Raw genomic sequence first — 17,045 nt, forward strand, 5'->3', positions numbered from 1 at the left:
CAATGGATAGCATGTGAGGTGCCAGAAGATAACATCCCTTTTAGAACTTAGTATATCAATTGACATAAAGATTTACACAATGTTTATTTTTGGAGAGGTTTGGGGACCCTTGGGCTTAGCTTTGTAAAAACTCCTGTAGAATTTGATCCCTTTGTTCAAATTTTTGCCCAGTATATTAGACATGTTGGTGAAGCACTGGACAAAAATCTGGCTCTTTTCATATGCTACAAGTTGAAAAAATGACTATAGAACATAAAAAAATGAAAAGCGTTTGTTGTTTTTTTATGTATTTTTTCTGGATATCTCCTTCCAGTGTGGTACTGAGTAAGACTTTTATCACACCTGAGGTTTTAGTCTTGATGCCCAAGGGGTTACCTTGAATTCAAGCCCTGAACCATGCCTGTGCTGTCTATACTTTTGAAGATATTGTGATTTATTTAAGGGCACAGCCCCCCAGGCGGAAATTGTCTGTGAGGGGCTGGGGTTTTGACAGGTTAAATGCACAGGAATCTAATCAGATGTTTTCTATCTATATATCCTGCAGTATTGAGATGGAATTGGGTAGCTGGACGAGGTTCAGAAGCACTGATTCATTCAAACCTGATTGAGTTTGGCAAGTAAACTCTGAACGTTTGTTTTCGGATTAGAAAACGATCAATTGCAAACAGGTTGATTCCTTGCGCATGTAAACGCAGTATTGGTTTCCAGTGGATTCCAGGAGTGTGTCGTTGAGCTGGTTCCCAGTCCTGAGCTCTGACCACTCTACCCTCTCCCCTCAGGTACAGTGCCCAGTGCTGATAGGTCGGCCGGAATATCTCAATCAGGTCCCCAGCCTGGGGGTTCCCAGGGTACTCCGCAGTGAAGGTATCATTGCCTTTCTCAACTGAAATCTGGTTTGTATAATGTGTGTATGTAGCGGCATGTGACGGTGTCTGCACAATAGAAGGCTAATTAGAACAAAAAACAGGAGTGCTTTCTTAATCGTAACCTAAGCAGCTTACAGAACAAATCATTGCACAGCAAAAGAGCAGCAGCCTGGGTGGACAGCTCCCTGGGACTTGCAACCAGTAGACACTCGTTTAAGAGCTGGAGCCCCGGCACATACAACGACTGCAGATCCATTGGGCAAAAGAAACATCGGTCTTTCCACGAAAACACCAGCCTGCTGCTTCAGTCTCTTTCCTTTTTAATGTAAGCACAAAATAAAAGTGAAAAGTGGACCAAGAACCAGACGATAGCACTTCGCACATGCGGAAACTGACAGAATTTCTCTGGAGCGGTGTATGGGGACGATATCAGACGAGGGGACTCCGGACAGATTGTACAGCAAAGAGACAAGGGCTTTATTTATGGTCACCGAGCTGTCAACTGGCCTACTAGTCTATACACCATAGAAATATGCAAAACCAAATACTTTTAGAATTCAGATGCAGGCAAACAGAAAGATGAACGGTATTTAACATATGCAGACCACACACTATACCATATATGATCACAATAATAATTAAAATTTTTTTTAAAAAAGCTCATAGTAATAGTACTGCAATACTGTTTAAAATGGGAAAAAAAAGTAAAATAAAAAATAAACCAACAAACACGAATTCATTACACACTGTTTTACGATTACTTTATCGTTAATATTAAACACCACAATCTACCCTCTCAACAATAACGATTCCTGTGTGAAGCGCATTGAAAATGATTTAATAAGAACGGTATTATGTATTTACTGAAACACAATCAGAATGCTTTTGCATTTTATATTTTTTGTTTGTTTGTTTTAGTAGAAAAGAGAGCCTGTCTGTTTCAGTCTAGTCTCGCACCAACGAGTTTAGTTTCGGCACTACACATTTTGGGGCAAATCTTCCCAAACTAAAGAGCAAAGGCGGCTTCATTTTTAAACTACACCCGGAAGCAGAAGCTAGGCCGACCGGGCAGAGTTGAGAGGTCAGTGGTTTCCCACGTTGGTAATCGGCGGGGAGGGAATGGCGATTAATGAAATCTGTTGTATAGATCTTGCAGGATTGATATACCATTTGTATTGACGACGAGCAGAACTGGGATACAGACAAACTAAGGTACACGCACCAGGACCTGTGTTTATTGTTTTGCTCTTGTCGAACCCAGCGACAAAGGCAGAAAGCGTACGGTACCTTTGATCGTGAAAGGAAGCTGGCACTGTGTTGTTCAACTACAGCAGTGGAAGTAACAGTTTAATAACTGCAGTTTCCACTTCTCCCGAACAAAGTGATTATTCTAGCATTTATTATTTAATTTATTTATGACAAGCTATATGTGGTCTTTTGACAATTAGTTTTAAAGTAACCCAATTTTTTTAGTTTTTTAATACAGTAACCCTAAACTACATTGATAAAATGTTTATTTTTTCTTTTAACACAAAACACCTATATAGAATTGGCTATAAGCATAATTCTAAACGTTATTGTTTTTCCATATATATATATATATATATATATATATATATATATATATATATATATATATATATATGTTTTATATTTTATTTTTTAAACATGTTTTTTTCTGCTTACGGAACCAAATTCTGGAAGCAACACATGACTTACAGAACAAGTAAAAGTAAGTGGATAATATTATGATTGAAACTGTGTAACCAGGTCCTTCTCTCCACAGACTGAGCGGACATGGCGGGAATCCTGTTTGAGGATATCTTCGACGTGAAGGACATCGACCCAGATGGGATGAAGTTTGAGAGAGGTAAGAGTCCAGGCTGTTTGACAGAGGTAAGGGTCCAGGCTGTTTGAGAGAGGTAAGAGTCCAGGCTGTTTGAGAGAGGTAAGGGTCCAGGCTGTTTGAGAGAGGTAAGAGTCCAGGCTGTTTGAGAGAGGTAAGAGTCCAGGCTGTTTGAGAGAGGTAAGGGTCCAGGCTGTTTGAGAGAGGTAAGGGTCCAGGCTGTTTGAGAGAGGTAAGAGTCCAGGCTGTTTGAGAGAGGTAAGAGTCCAGGCTGTTTGAGAGAGGTAAGGGTCCAGGCTGTTTGAGAGAGGTAAGGGTCCAGGCTGTTTGACAGAGGTAAGGGTCCAGGCTGTTTGACAGAGGTAAGGGTCCAGGCTGTTTGACAGAGGTAAGGGTCCAGGCTGTTTGACAGAGGTAAGGGTCCAGGCTGTTTGACAGAGGTAAGGGTCCAGGCTGTTTGACAGAGGTAAGGGTCCAGGCTGTTTGACAGAGGTAAGGGTCCAGGCTGTTTGACAGAGGTAAGGGTCCAGGCTGTTTGACAGAGGTAAGGGTCCAGGCTGTTTGACAGAGGTAAGGGTCCAGGCTGTTTGACAGAGGTAAGGGTCCAGGCTGTTTGACAGAGGTAAGGGTCCAGGCTGTTTGACAGAGGTAAGGGTCCAGGCTGTTTGACAGAGGTAAGGGTCCAGGCTGTTTGACAGAGGTAAGGGTCCAGGCTGTTTGACAGAGGTAAGGGTCCAGGCTGTTTGACAGAGGTAAGGGTCCAGGCTGTTTGACAGAGGTAAGGGTCCAGGCTGTTTGAGAGAGGTAAGGGTCCAGGCTGTTTGAGAGAGGTAAGGGTCCAGGCTGTTTGAGAGAGGTAAGGGTCCAGGCTGTTTGAGAGAGGTAAGGGTCCAGGCTGTTTGAGAGAGGTAAGGGTCCAGGCTGTTTGAGAGAGGTAAGGGTCCAGGCTGTTTGAGAGAGGTAAGGGTCCAGGCTGTTTGAGAGAGGTAAGGGTCCAGGCTGTTTGAGAGAGGTAAGGGTCCAGGCTGTTTGAGAGAGGTAAGGGTTGAGGCTGTTTCCGCTGTACTGAGCGCTGAGCCTCTTTCCCTCAGTGTTGATAAGCAGCTGAATCTGCTTCTCTGTTTCTCAGTTTCGCGGCTGCACTGTGAAAGCGAATCCTTCAAGATGGACCTGATCCTCGACATCAACATCCAGATCTACCCCGTCGACTTGGGTAAGAGACAGGCACTGTGACCCAAAGACATTTACCTGTTAACCCTAACCCTGCCCCGTCGACTTGGGTAAGAGACAAGAGGCACTGTGACCCAAAGACATTTACCTGTTAACCCTAACCCTGCCCCGTCGATTTGGGTAAGAGACGGAGGCAGTGTGACCCAAAGACATTTACCTGTTAACCCTAATGCTAACCCTCCCCCGTCGACTTGGGTAAGAGACAAGAGGCACTGTGACCCAAAGACATTTACCTGTTAACCCTAACCCTGCCCCGTCGACTTGGGTAAGAGATGGAGGCACTGTGACCCAAAGACATTTACCTGTTAACCCTAACCCTGCCCCGTCGATTTGGGTAAGAGACGGAGGCACTGTGACCCAAAGATATTTACCTGTTAACTCTAACCCTAACCCTGCCCCATCGACTTGGGTTGAAATCTGGCTCCCGGAGGTGAGGTACTGTTGTACATTATAGGAAACAGCTGGTCAGTAGTGTGACATAAACTTCAGCAATATTTTTAAAAAACACAATAATGAAGATAATATAAAAAAAAGTACTTTAATGCAATGGCTTTTACTGGACAAGAATTCTGTTAACACTGCGTCTGTCTCTCAGGTGACAAGTTCCGCCTGGTGATTGCTAGTACCCTTTACGAGGACGGCACCCCTGATGATGGGGAATACAACCCCACTGATGACAGGCCCTCAAGGTACCGCATGAAACGAGCTTGGGGACTGGGAGGCAGTGGGAATCCTGCTCTGTGCAATAAAACCATTTCAGCATTTTAATATCGAAAGCAGGTTTGGACTTGTATGATCAGCAATGCACGCTCAGAATAAAACAGTGTTTTGTGGGGATCTGTGTAAATCGTTAATGCTGGACAGTTGTATAACTTTTAATTGGATCTCGAGCGCACTAATCCCGGAGCGTTGTGTTCCGCGTGCAGGGCGGACCAGTTTGACTACGTGATGTATGGGAAGGTGTATAAGATCGAAGGGGACGAGACCTCGACAGAAGCTGCAACACGCCTGTGAGTATCGGCCCCTCTCTCTGCTGAAAGACAGACACAAAGAATAAAGCGAATGGATCGGCAGGACAGTGAAATCATTCATTTCAAATATAAACTGCAAATAGACGCATGGCCTTATACATTGGTTTCACCTGCCTCTGAGTCTAGCGCCTTCCAAAACTGACATGCATCTATGAAAAAGTTCAGATACAAGACATGGGGGTGAAGATCTCTGTATTGCTATACTATACACCGGCATCTTACATTGTGATAGCAGCATTGATAAGGACCATGTCTCGTGTATTAGCACACTCCAGTTACAGAAGCGATTGCATCTGTTTGCATGGTCATACATTAACTCTTTGCCAGAAGACATTAGCTTATAAGAGACTGCCCGCAGTGGCTTTCCTGTATTACCTGGGAGTGACAAAAATAGCAATGTCTATCTAACAAACACACATTTACACACGCATGGATACACATGCTGGCTCTCCTCCTAATAACCTGAGTGTGTTTCTCTCCTCACAGCTCTGCCTATATATCCTATGGGGGTCTCCTGATGCGACTGCAGGGCGATGCCAACAACCTGCACGGGTTCGAGGTGGACTCCCGAGTCTACCTGCTCATGAAGAAACTGGCCTTCTAGAGACCGGAATTCCCCGCGCGGCCCTGGGTTCAATGAGAGACACAGACTCTCTCTCTCACACACACACACACACAATATCTTCGCATGGGGGTGAAGAGAGTGTCTGGCCCGGACCTTTCTTCACACAAGACCTCCTGGAAATGAAACAGAACGGTCTAATAGAGGGACAAAGTGAAACTGGAGACTGCTTCCAGGTGAAGCTTTCCCAACAGCTGCCTGTACTCCCTCTGCTCCACTCTGCCCTGCCCTGATGTTTCTAGGTTATATGCTGTCATCGAGGTGTAAATAAAAAGTCAACATTTTTAAGTATTTCATCCTGGTTGAGTGTTTTGTTTTTAATAACAAACATGTCTACTGCTGCTATATGAGGTACCCTGGTACTAGAATCTAGTGCCACAGCGCCAAATTTGCACCACTGACACACACACACACACACTACCAACTGCAGCACAGATATACACACAATACCAACTGCAGCACAGACACACACACACAATACCAACTGCAGCACAGACACACAATACCAACTGCAGCACAGATGCAACACACAGACATGCACACAATACCAGCTAACACAGACACTGAAATGCAGGTGTAGACCAGCGTGTAGTTGTTACCAAAAAATAAAGGAAGGAATCAGCTGGCTTTCAACTCAGTCCTCCAAGGAGAACAGCACAACATGCCAGGGAATATTTTGGGTTTGATTATTTTAATCAGTTCCTGTTTTGCAGTACGCAACACAGGGTTGATGTTATTAATGAACATCAGTTACAACGGTGTCCACAAGAGGGAGACAGAGCGGTGATTGTTAAAATCAATCACAATATTCTGAATAAACCTTCAGAAACGCACCAGAACGCGAGCAACCCCAAGTTAATACAGACACATGTCTAGTTGACATCTTACAGGATCAGATAGTCATCATAAGGTTTGATTCTTGACAGTTCTTGAAGGGGGTTCACAGATTCTGACACTAAGTACAAGAGAGCAGGGTTCAGTTGCAATCCGGTCTAACCAGTACTTCTGTGTCTCCACTTATCTTTAATTAAGAGAACATGCACAGACACAAAACACAGTAAAGTGCAAGATAGCCCTGTGAAGGGGGGTTAGAATGTAATGCGTCAAGAGTGCCTGTTAATGCAAGTCAGGAGAATACAATACAATTCTGGATATCGCAAAGCCTTTGAACTGGGGGAAGGAATTTGAAGATTTACAAAATGTTGTTTCCCATCTTGAACAAAGATCCAGAGGCTCTGTATAAAGCTAATCTTATATTCTAGTAGAGCTGTAGTGATGATAGACCCTAATGTGTATTACATGTGAAAGTCCTAACTTGGTACAGGTACAGTATGACATACCTTGTAAAGAACTAGACGTGCTCGTGTCAGTTTATTGCAAACAGCCCTGAGAAATGCTTTGCAGAATCAATACCCTCGCCATAAAAATGCAAAGTATTATCTCTAGTGCAAAGTTTACAATTTTCTTTGTTAAAAAGTATTGCAGAACATAAAGTTACAAACAAAGTGTGCATGTAGAAGCTGTCAAGTCAAAGTACTGAATGATTCATGTAAAGTGGTGTGACATGCATGCTTTATACTTCAATTAAGTGTGTCTCATGCATAATTATAAGAAGTGCAGGGCAGCTTAAATGAAGCAAATTACATCAAGAACAATACTCCCTTGTCATTTGTATTACACACACAGAATAAGCCTGAGCCATATATATATATTATATATATACTGTTTTTTTTTTTTCTTTTTCTAATGGTTATTGTAACCTTCCCCGCAACTGAGTGAATCTCTGGGTGCACGTCTTGAAATCAAAAACTCGAAGCTGTAACTTTGAACTCTGGGTTATACTCGTTGATGAGCTGCGATCCAAACGTACATTTGCAGCCAGCCTAGCCTGGTAAGCACTGGAGAAACTGGAGCCAGTAACGCTGCAGACGACAGGCACTGAATTATGAATCAGAGTGAGTCAAGAGTCTGGTTGCTGCTGCGTGATGTGTGTCATGACTTAGTGTAATCCAAACGCCACTTTTTTCTTTTTTTTTCTTTCATTTAATAAATATATTTTCTAAATATCTTGAGGTCCAAAACGACATGGTATTAAGACAAATGCAAATAGAGTTTATGCTGTCTTGTGATGCACCTCGTGTGATGGGCTGAGCTAATCTGACAACGTTGCTATGACAACCCTTCCCACCGGAAGAGGGGAAGGACAGTCTACAGCGCAGAAGTAAATCTGGATGTTCACTGCGCTGTCATTACCGTTTTCTGAACGGTGGATTTAAAACAACAGCCATCTACTACAAAAGCGACACATTGGCATTATTTAAAAGTGACAGGCGATCGAGACAGAAAATAACGAGTGAATTACCTGATCGCTTTCAATGATATCAACAATGTACTTCCAAAGATTCATTGTTAAAGCAATAACGTGTTTTTTGACATTGGTGGCAATTTTAATTATTTAAACTATCGCTACTTGAGAACGACCCTAGCAGATACAACCGTTCGTTTTAATGAAATAAATACATTTAAATATGGAATACCAACGAAAGAAGAGGTTCACCAATTTCACAATCGGACTAATATTCCTTTTCAGTGGCATTGAATACGGTAAGGATTTTTGTCGTATTTACAGGAAAGTTACATGAATTGAGCAATATGATTCAAGCATTCAGAATCCTAAAAGGTATTGACAATGTCGACCCAGGGGACTTTTTCGACCTGAAAAAAGAAACAACGACCAGGGGTCACAAATGGAGATTAGGTAACGGAGCATTCAGAACAGAAAATAGGAGGCACTTTTTTTACACAGAGAATTGTGAGGGTCTGGAACCAACTCCCCAGTAATGTTGTTGAAGCTGACACCCTGGGATCCTTCAAGAAGCTGCTTGATGAGATTCTGGGATCAATAAGCTACTAACAACCAAACCAAACGAGCAAGATGGGCTGAATGGGGCCTCCTCTCGTTTGTACATTTTCTTATATTCTTTACACAGCTCTTGCAAATAAGCAGGGTGCGACTTGTCAAATTTCGAGTTACTGTGGTTTCAACATTTTTTGTATTATTGTTCTCATTAACTAAAAGGCAATAACATGGATGTTTATTATAATCAACCATTTTATTTTTCCTAAAGCACTCAGACCTTGATAACTTACTCCTGTAGGAGCATTTCTACATACAAAACAATTGAGCATGCAACGAACATATTGTAAAACTGCACAGCATTACTGTATGACAGTTCAACCCGCTCTGTGATCTTCATGTAACGGTGTGTTACATAGATTTCTGTACCCCACGTATCCCCGCATGATTCCATACCTGTGCAGATGCAGTTCTTCAAAGCTGATATTCCTGTGCCCGAGTCCCGCTGTGTTCTCAAGCACTGCCACTGAGTTCTGCTGCAGTTTGCAACAAATATTGAAAACAAGACCAAACTAATTCTGTAGCAAAATAAAACAGCACATTTAAGACCACTGATTTACTACAGTACGCTCAGCCTCCTGCGTTGCTCAATACACGAAACCCTTGATTAAAAGTATATTAAAACTGTATTTTTCTTTTAAAACATATTTTGTAAATACTGTTCAGAAAGATCAAGCGTTCAGGTGTAGCGATCTTGATCTACGCAGGCGTCAAATCTAAGGGGATACAGAATTCTGCGTAACACCGTTACCAAACCACCGCTGCTAAATTTAGCCAATCCCAACAGGAACAACGGGTAGCTGTTCTGAGCTGGCTTCTGTTCCTTTGACTTTGAGAACACTGTGGAAGGCTTGTGCATTAATTGTTGATACACAGTATGTGTTCAAAAGGCTTTATATTACCGTAAGCAAGAGGGGCTCGTCTCTGTAACTCGCCTTGCATAAACGCGTCTGCTAAATAAATAAATAACAACAGTGCAGCTGTTTAGTTTCGCCATGCTTACAGTCGCGTTTCCCCCTCATTCACACTTTCTGTACCCCCTGCATAAAGGGCAACCCCAATCAATATAGGGGAACCCTAACTGTCCAAATGCAAACGCGCGGTAATTCAAACCTGTGATTTAAAGTATGTAATTAATAAATGTATGACGTATAGGTTTTAAAGTCATTTCTGTGGTAAGTTTAGATACAGGCAGCTACATGCAATGACAGGCCAGCCTGCAAATGATTAACAACAAGCGTTTCATAGACAGTGCAGTTTACTGCATGTGAATCCAGTCCCTTTCTGCACACTCATGGTACACTCGGCACTCTCCAGCTCGTTACACCCTGAACTGTCACTGAACTCTGAACCCTCAGAGTTGAATTTACCCTCCCACATGAAAATAAGATATGTCTGCTATACAATGCGTTATTTACCTATACCTGTATCAACAGGGGTGGAAATAACTCTTCTGTTGCATAGCATTTTCAGCCATTCCAGGTTTTACTAGGAGCTTGATTTGCTCCAGTGTATATGTAACAGGCTCAGGTGTGTCTCATTAAACACATAGCAAAACCAGGAATGGATCAAACTGCTATGCAATGGGAGTCTTTTTTCAATGTCTCTTGTGGGATTCAATAGAGTTCTAGAGTTAAGACTGTTATCCGTCTAGAACAGTCCGATATGCATGATATAGAGGCTGTCTGCAATGTTATTGTGATGATGAAGCGATGATTAACGACTGCTCTCTCTCTCTCAGCGGTGATCTTGCCCACCATCTGGAAGTACCTGCAGACCCTCCATGCAGAGCCCTATTTCCTGGGGCTGGGTCTCTCTGCGTTCTCTCTGACGGGTCTGCTGGCCGGGCCTCTATTCGGACACTGGTCAGACCGGACTCGCAGGACCAAGGCCATCATTCTTTTTGCTAACCTCTTCGAGATCGTAGGTGAGCGTCGGCCAGCCTTCCTTTACTGAGTTTATTAAAGGGGTTGACTGGAATAGTCTACTGCGTCTGGTGAGGAAATACATTAGAACAGGGAAAAAACCCTGCTATTAGAGCATTCAAAACTGTGTTAGTTTCGCTGGTCCGCAGCTTGAACAGCCTGTTCTAATACGGGGCATGGAAAAGTATGGCCTGATAAAAGCCAAATGACGTGCAGTGAGAAGCACTCAAACACTTTTGAAATACTGTGACATATAGCACCTCTTCTACCGAATTTAGTAAAAAGTCTGTCTCAACATTTTGAATAAGTTATTTGTATTCTGTGCAGTGAACAGCACCCCTTACTAAATTCCATTAACCCTCTCCAGTGGTCTGTCTGTTGCAGGTAACTTCATGTACTTCATGGGGGTCTCCAAGTGGCTGCTGCTGTCCAGCCGGCTGGTGGCAGGTAAGGGGTTGTTCTGCGGATATTTGAATGCACTAAGCTGTACAGGTAGAATTCCATTCTCCTTTTCCTCTGTCTCGTGCAGGTATTGGCACAGGGGCTGGTGCCTCGATCTTCGGCTATCTGACCCGCGCCACGGCGCCCGAGGGCCGCGCCACCGTCTTCGCTGCAGTCATGGCCTGCAGGCAGGCGGGGCTGCTGATTGGTCAGTCTGTGTACACTTTTATTACCTTATTTTTACCTGATTGGCCATCATGCACGTGCACTAATCCCTTATAAAAGTTTACCATAGTAAAAGCATAGCAAAGTGTAATAAAGCGTAGTGAAAGTATAGTACAGCATAGGCAAGCATTGTAAATTACAGCGAGGTATGGTAAAGCATATTAAAAAACATGGCAAACCAGGGTAAACTAGGGTCAATGCATAGTGTAAACATGGAAAAAGAATGGGACAACTGCAAAAACAGCATGCAAAAATAAAGTGGTGAACTTTTATAAGGGAGTGGCATGGTAAATTTGTGGAATAGTATCAGACTTTTCTAACATATGTCTGTCTGTCTCCCGCAGGTCCAGCATTTAATCTCTTCTTGCGACTGTGTGACTTCAAACTGGGCCCGTTTGTAGTGAATAAATACACCTCCCCTGGGGTAAGAGCTGTTTGTCTGTTCATAGCGGTTTCTTCCTCGGCTACTGTAGCATTCAGTTTGTGGTAAGAGCACTTTGTACAATCGTGTTTGGTGTGTGTGTGTGTGTTTTAGCAGGTGAATGTATACAGAACTACAGTGCAATCCATAACAAGTGCTGTTTTGTAAGCTGTTCGTTCTCCCTGTCTTTGTGCCGGCAGCTCTTCATGTGCTTCTTATGGATGCTACTGCAGCTTGTGGTCCTCTTCATGTACTGGGACCTCCCGCCACGGGGGGCACTGCAGCGGGAGGAGCAGGAGATAAAGCAGGAGGAAGAGGAGGAAGGGAAGGACGAGGAGGAGAAGCCGCTAGTAGCCCAGGACATCCAGGAGTCCTACGGCAGCATCCAAACTGCCGACATCCTGGAGCTCCCTCAGCACAGCCCGAGCCTGCCCAACGGGAACCTCGACCAGCCCTCTCCCTCACGCAGCACAAGCCCTTTCCACAGCTTCAGCGCAAGCAGAGGTGGGCCTGGCTCTCTGTCTGTCTGTTTCTGTGTGCGCCTGCCACTCCCGGTGCCTCCTGTGTGAAGGTGTGTTGTAGTCCTCCCTCCTGTAGGTGACGCTGTGCTCCCTGTGTTTCAGAGTATCTGCGGGAGGAGGTGGTGGTTCTGTTGTCTGCCCAGTTCATCACCCTGTTCAACCAGACCGCCCTGGAGGTGAGAGCACTCCCTGTGCTGCATTGTCATGTACTATCCAAGAATTCAGGAGTTTGCATGCATTACCCACGCGGGATTCTGTATTATAACGTATGTTATAGACCTAGTGTTGGGTCCAGTTATCTGTATTGAAAGATTCTGGAAAGAAGAGGAACTATCTGGTATTATCTGGCCACATTGTAATGTAGTCTTCAGCATTGTGGTGCAGCAGAGGCCAGGACAGTGCAGCCAGTTCGTAAATTGAGCTGCGCATCGATCCCGCCCCTCCTGCCTGTCTTGTTGTAGTTGCCTGATTGGCTGCCTTTGTGTCTGTATTCCTCACAGACGATGGTGACACCGCTCACTCAGAAGTACTTTAACTTCGGGGAGCTGGAGAACAGCGCCATGTACTGCCTGTGTGGCATCGAGGTGATCGCCGGCTTCTTCTTCGTGCGCTGGCTCAGCTGCCGCTACGCTGACCGGGTCATCCTGGCTGTGGGGCTGGTCATCTGCAACGTCTCCTGTGTCTGGTTCCTCATCTTCCTGTGCAAGCCCCGAGGTAACCACACTCCACAGCTCCATTAGGGGAACCCCAGTATATAGAGCTTTTACTCCTGCTATCCTGACTGAAAAGACTGACCAAGGGGCAGCGTGGTCATGCAAGGAGCGCTGTGCTTTTAGATTTGAGCTTGTGCAAATAACACAGTGAACCCTCTGCACAGTTATCTGGGGTACAATAAATATGTAACAGGTTCTGTATAAATACCATGCTCGACACGTATCTCGATTTGGAGTTTGAGCCAGCCTTGTCTAAACGCTGGTCCCCTAATGTGCTGCTCTGTGTGCCTCTCCCAGGCAGTGGGGCCTGGCTGCTGGCCCAGTTTGTTATCGGGGTGTTCCTGCAGGTTCTGGGGCTCCCCTTCGTGGCGGTCGCGCAGATCTCCCTCTTCTCCAAGGTGACGGCTGAGAAGACGCAGGGTGAGTCACTGTGTTAGTGATCCAGAGATGTAAAATCCACTTATCAAGCCACTCTACTTCGAATTTTATCACTTGGTAGTCTAGCACGCAAAGGACAACACTTACAGCAAAATATGATGTACTGGAATCTACTGTTGTGATCGGCGTCATGATTTATAATGTAGATAACATGTGGTCACACACAGACACAAACCTAAATCGTACTACACCACAGAGCCACACATACAGTATATGAATACCACTCAGCACTCATAGCTCTCTCCTCCCTCTGCCACACACTCTCCCAAGTTACACTGCCTTCTCTCTAACTGTCCTGTTCTCTCTCCCCAGGTTTCAGCCAAGGTCTGCGGCGCTCTGTTGGGGGTCTGGCCACCATCCTGGGCCCCCTGTGGGCAGGTGGGCTGATTAGGAACCTGTATGTCATGCTGGGGGTGATGATGGGGCTGCTGACTCTACTCACTGTGAGTATCTGTACTGGAGATACTGTACTGCGTGTGTGTGGGCAAGCTTATAGTGCTCACAGGGCGCTCAGAGTACATGTTTTTAAAAACATTGTGTGTCTGTGTATCCGGATTGTTGATGCTGCGTTGTGTTGCTCAGGTGATGATGGGCGTGTCCTACAAGCACCTGGTGGAGCCTCGTACCAAGACCAACCACACTGACACCCAGGAGGACTGTGGCTAGTGCCCGTGGAAACCTGGCAGAGAGGCTGAAGGTAGGCTAACACATCAGAACGGTATGTGACTTTCATTGCAGTCTAGCCTATTAACCCAATAAAGTTTCAGAGAAATACTTATTGAAATACGTTTCTTGTTTTTTTGTTTTTTATTATTATTTGTTTATTTAGCAGACGCCTTTATCCAAGGCGACTTACAGAGACTAGGGTGTGTGAATTATGCATCAGCTGCAGAGTCACTTACAATTACATCTCACCTGAAAGACGGAGCACAAGGAGGTTAAGTGACTTGCTCAGGGTCACACAATGAGCCAGTGGCTGAAGTGGGATTTGAACCGGGGACCTCCTGGTTACAAGTCCTTATCTTTAACCACTGGACTACACAGCCACCTATAGAAGTGACCCCATTTTCTATGGGTAATTACTTCTTAAAGCAAGCAGTACCTGTGCATATATATATATATATATATATATATATATATATATATATATATATATATATATATATATATATATATATATATATATATAATGCATTCCTCATTAGCAGTTCCGAGTGTGGAGCGAGATTGACTGTCTCTGTGTCTCTGTCCAGGTCTCTGTTCTCTGTGAATGTGAACCTTCCTCCCCTGACTGACCGGCTGAGAGGCTGCACTACACACCACTCACGCTGGGCTGACATTCACTGAGGCAAGGCCAGGCTGGACATGAGCTGGACACTTCTTCCAGTGCCCTAGGCAGGGCTGTGATGCCATTATAAACAAGAGATGATCTCCCTACACACACACACACACCTCCCAATACCGTAGTGCATCTGTAGAGACAGCCTCTGAAACAGTCACTAATCCCTTCCATTTCCTGATCCTCAGACCATCCTGAACTCTAACCACTGAAATGTGATGAAATGTACAAAAATGCCTATACACAAAAACTCCAGAAGAATGTGCCAGAGACCTTAGGAATTTTGTTGTGGAAGACAGCAAAGGAAAGAAGGTATAACTTAAGAGTGGAAGTACTGTTGAGTTACTATACATATTTTGACACACACAAAAAAAACCCCAAAAAAGTAACCGAAAACACTAAATTTCATACAGTATATCAAAAACGAAAGCCCTGAAAAAAAACGATTTACATAAAACTCAAAAATAGCTAAAAATAAACACTGAAAAATATATAGTTATATAGTAGGGTTTGTGATACTATACACTTCCCTGTAAGTAGTGCACTATGTCATTAACATGCACACAGTTATTTGCAGACAGTGCAGGAATCCCATTGCACACGGATGGGGTTTCCTTGCTGTTGTGGCTTGGGCCTGGATCGACAGCAATATCTAAATGCTTGGAGGCATCAAGGATTAAAGCACTGCAGATGCAGTTGTCTTTTTTAATGCAGCTTTTTCTTTTTCATTCATATCATTTAATAAGCTATGATCAGATGGGTCAGCAGTGTCTCCTCCCTCACTACAAGAATAGCACCATTGAAACTCTCACAAGCCTCTCACTCATTCCCCTGATTGAGCAAAGCAGATGAGCGCCAGGCGGGTAGAGTCATGACCATTGCTAAGATTCCATTGGGAACTCACTGGCTACAGCAAATGGGAACAGAAGCATCATTGTGTAAAAACAAGTAATCTGATTTGAATTGAAAATGTTTACCCGACAGAAGTACAGTGTTGCGTACTGAAAGCATTTCACAAAGGCAGTGAACAGTGCCTGTTCTTACGAGTAGCAGAGTGGCTGTTATCCTCTCCCGTTCCCCCTGTCCTTTAGTTCACCACTGGTGTCCAAATGGTGTAACTGCTGTGTTTGAATTTGAACTTTCACTGATTAAATCTGTTGATGCTGTAGAAGATCATTATTTTTAGATTTTTTTTTTTCTTCCAAAACCTGAAGTGAATGTACTTTATACTCTACAGGTCAAGAGCAACTGTGCAATAAAACGAATAAAGCAATGCAACGGACAGTCGTGTGTTCCTTTTGTAATTATCCAGCAAAAAAAAAAAAAAGGGGTGCTAGTAGGAGCTCTTAAGGAAGTCTTTTTCTATCAGCATTTGCTTTGAAAGAAATCGCACAGTGTGCAAACGGCCCTCAGTTTCAAAACCAGTAAAACACTTGGAATACTTGTATGTTTAAGGGACCCTACAGCACATGCAGCTCAGTTTAATGAGGACCTGTTTAGTATTCATGTTAGATACAAAGCTGCTTCCTTTGCTCTGGTGTGAGAGCAGGTTAGTGATCTGGTTCACTTGGTGCACCCCCTTACTGAATCTGACTGATACACTAGCACCACCTACTGGAGAGAAACAATAAGTCCCTAAAAATGTGTCCGTTTTAAATATTTTACGTTTACTAAACGTCACACCAAAATGAGTACAGACATAGCTTTTAGTTTTGAGAAAATTATATAAAAAAAAAAAAAATCTTATTGCAGCACAGGTAAACATGGAACAAAAGTGTTGAGCATTTAACAGAAAAGAAATGGAAATCAGCCCTGTATTTCCTGTGATCGCCTCATGGTGGCACTGCTTCCTCGCAGATCACAGTGAGGTAGCTCCCTGCAATTCACTCAGTAACCTTACATAAAATACAGTAACATATCTGTGTATATCAGCATCATAACATCTTCCATCAAAAAGTAATACACATAACAGCCCTCAAAGCTGTCCTAATCATGAATGGTGCAGTGCTGATGTAATAGGAGGGGAACTGGAGTCATTACCCTCTACTTACTCTCTCAGTCTCTCACTTCCTGCTTTTATTCCATTTGATAAATCTGTAATTTAATGCCATTTTATTTTATATTCTGGAACTTAGTTAACTGTCATGAGAGAAAAATGATATCGCCCTTGGCCTTTTGTGAAATACACATATGTGCCAAAAAACCTTTGAAGAGCACTGCTCTAGACAGATTGGCTACTTTATCCCAGCACTGACCTCAGCAGACTGGAATTTCTAAGGTCTGGTTACTGGATTAATTGGATTCATTTCACAATCTGAAGAAAGAACATTAATGTAACTGTACCAAAGCGCATGCCAACCCAGCCACACTGGGACCTTTCTCTCTCTTTCTCGGCGCATGCTATGCCAGCCACACTGGGACCTCTCTCTCTCTCTCAGCACATGCCACCCCAGCCACACTGGGACCTCTCTCTCTCTCTCTCTCTCGGCACATGCCATCCCAGCCACACT

General features: G+C 43.9%; 2 protein-coding genes across 4 annotated transcripts; both read left to right on the forward strand.

The window, feature by feature from the left end:
* The first annotated feature begins 1,918 nt into the window (after positions 1 to 1,918).
* LOC117423174 (DNA-directed RNA polymerases I, II, and III subunit RPABC3-like) lies at positions 1,919 to 5,886 on the forward strand. Of its 2 annotated transcripts, none has more exons than XM_034038661.2 (6): positions 1,919 to 2,078; positions 2,653 to 2,736; positions 3,842 to 3,925; positions 4,538 to 4,631; positions 4,869 to 4,952; positions 5,460 to 5,886. In XM_034038661.2, exons 2-6 carry the CDS (start codon positions 2,664 to 2,666, stop codon positions 5,575 to 5,577), a joined length of 453 nt encoding a protein of 150 aa, XP_033894552.1. In that variant the 5' UTR covers positions 1,919 to 2,078; positions 2,653 to 2,663; the 3' UTR covers positions 5,578 to 5,886. The 2 variants fall into 2 exon arrangements, with proteins under 2 accessions (XP_033894552.1, XP_058846420.1); XM_058990437.1 differs by lacking the exon at positions 1,919 to 2,078 and adding an exon at positions 2,101 to 2,247.
* A 1,917-nt stretch (positions 5,887 to 7,803) lies between these two features.
* On the forward strand, positions 7,804 to 15,811 carry mfsd8l1 (major facilitator superfamily domain containing 8-like 1). Of its 2 annotated transcripts, none has more exons than XR_009307599.1 (12): positions 7,804 to 8,199; positions 10,254 to 10,439; positions 10,822 to 10,884; positions 10,967 to 11,086; positions 11,448 to 11,527; positions 11,725 to 12,028; positions 12,148 to 12,221; positions 12,546 to 12,759; positions 13,056 to 13,178; positions 13,509 to 13,639; positions 13,779 to 14,271; positions 14,450 to 15,811. XR_009307599.1 is itself a non-coding variant. In XM_034038774.3 (12 exons), exons 1-11 carry the CDS (start codon positions 8,124 to 8,126, stop codon positions 13,860 to 13,862), a joined length of 1,455 nt encoding a protein of 484 aa, XP_033894665.3. In that variant the 5' UTR covers positions 7,804 to 8,123; the 3' UTR covers positions 13,863 to 13,893; positions 14,450 to 15,811. The 2 variants fall into 2 exon arrangements, 1 of the variants encoding a protein (XP_033894665.3); XM_034038774.3 differs by having other exon boundaries at positions 13,779 to 13,893.
* The last annotated feature ends 1,234 nt before the right edge of the window (positions 15,812 to 17,045 follow it).

The sequence above is a fragment of the Acipenser ruthenus genome, chromosome 17 (assembly GCF_902713425.1).
Source record: "Acipenser ruthenus chromosome 17, fAciRut3.2 maternal haplotype, whole genome shotgun sequence".
In the NCBI taxonomy this organism is placed as follows: domain Eukaryota; kingdom Metazoa; phylum Chordata; class Actinopteri; order Acipenseriformes; family Acipenseridae; genus Acipenser; species Acipenser ruthenus.

What these genes read in the sequence shown, in the direction of transcription:
- LOC117423174 (XM_034038661.2), top strand. Translation starts at nt 2,664, where the DNA reads ATGGCGGGAATCCTGTTTGAGGATATCTTCGACGTGAAGGACATCGAC. An exon ending in ACTGATGACAGGCCCTCAAG is followed by an intron (nt 4,632 to 4,868) that starts GTACCGCATGAA and finishes TTCCGCGTGCAG; the next exon opens with GGCGGACCAGTTTGACTACG. An exon ending in ACAGAAGCTGCAACACGCCT is followed by an intron (nt 4,953 to 5,459) that starts GTGAGTATCGGC and finishes CTCTCCTCACAG; the next exon opens with CTCTGCCTATATATCCTATG.
- mfsd8l1 (XM_034038774.3), top strand. Translation starts at nt 8,124, where the DNA reads ATGGAATACCAACGAAAGAAGAGGTTCACCAATTTCACAATCGGACTA. An exon ending in ATAAATACACCTCCCCTGGG is followed by an intron (nt 11,528 to 11,724) that starts GTAAGAGCTGTT and finishes TTGTGCCGGCAG; the next exon opens with CTCTTCATGTGCTTCTTATG. An exon ending in TCAACCAGACCGCCCTGGAG is followed by an intron (nt 12,222 to 12,545) that starts GTGAGAGCACTC and finishes TATTCCTCACAG; the next exon opens with ACGATGGTGACACCGCTCAC.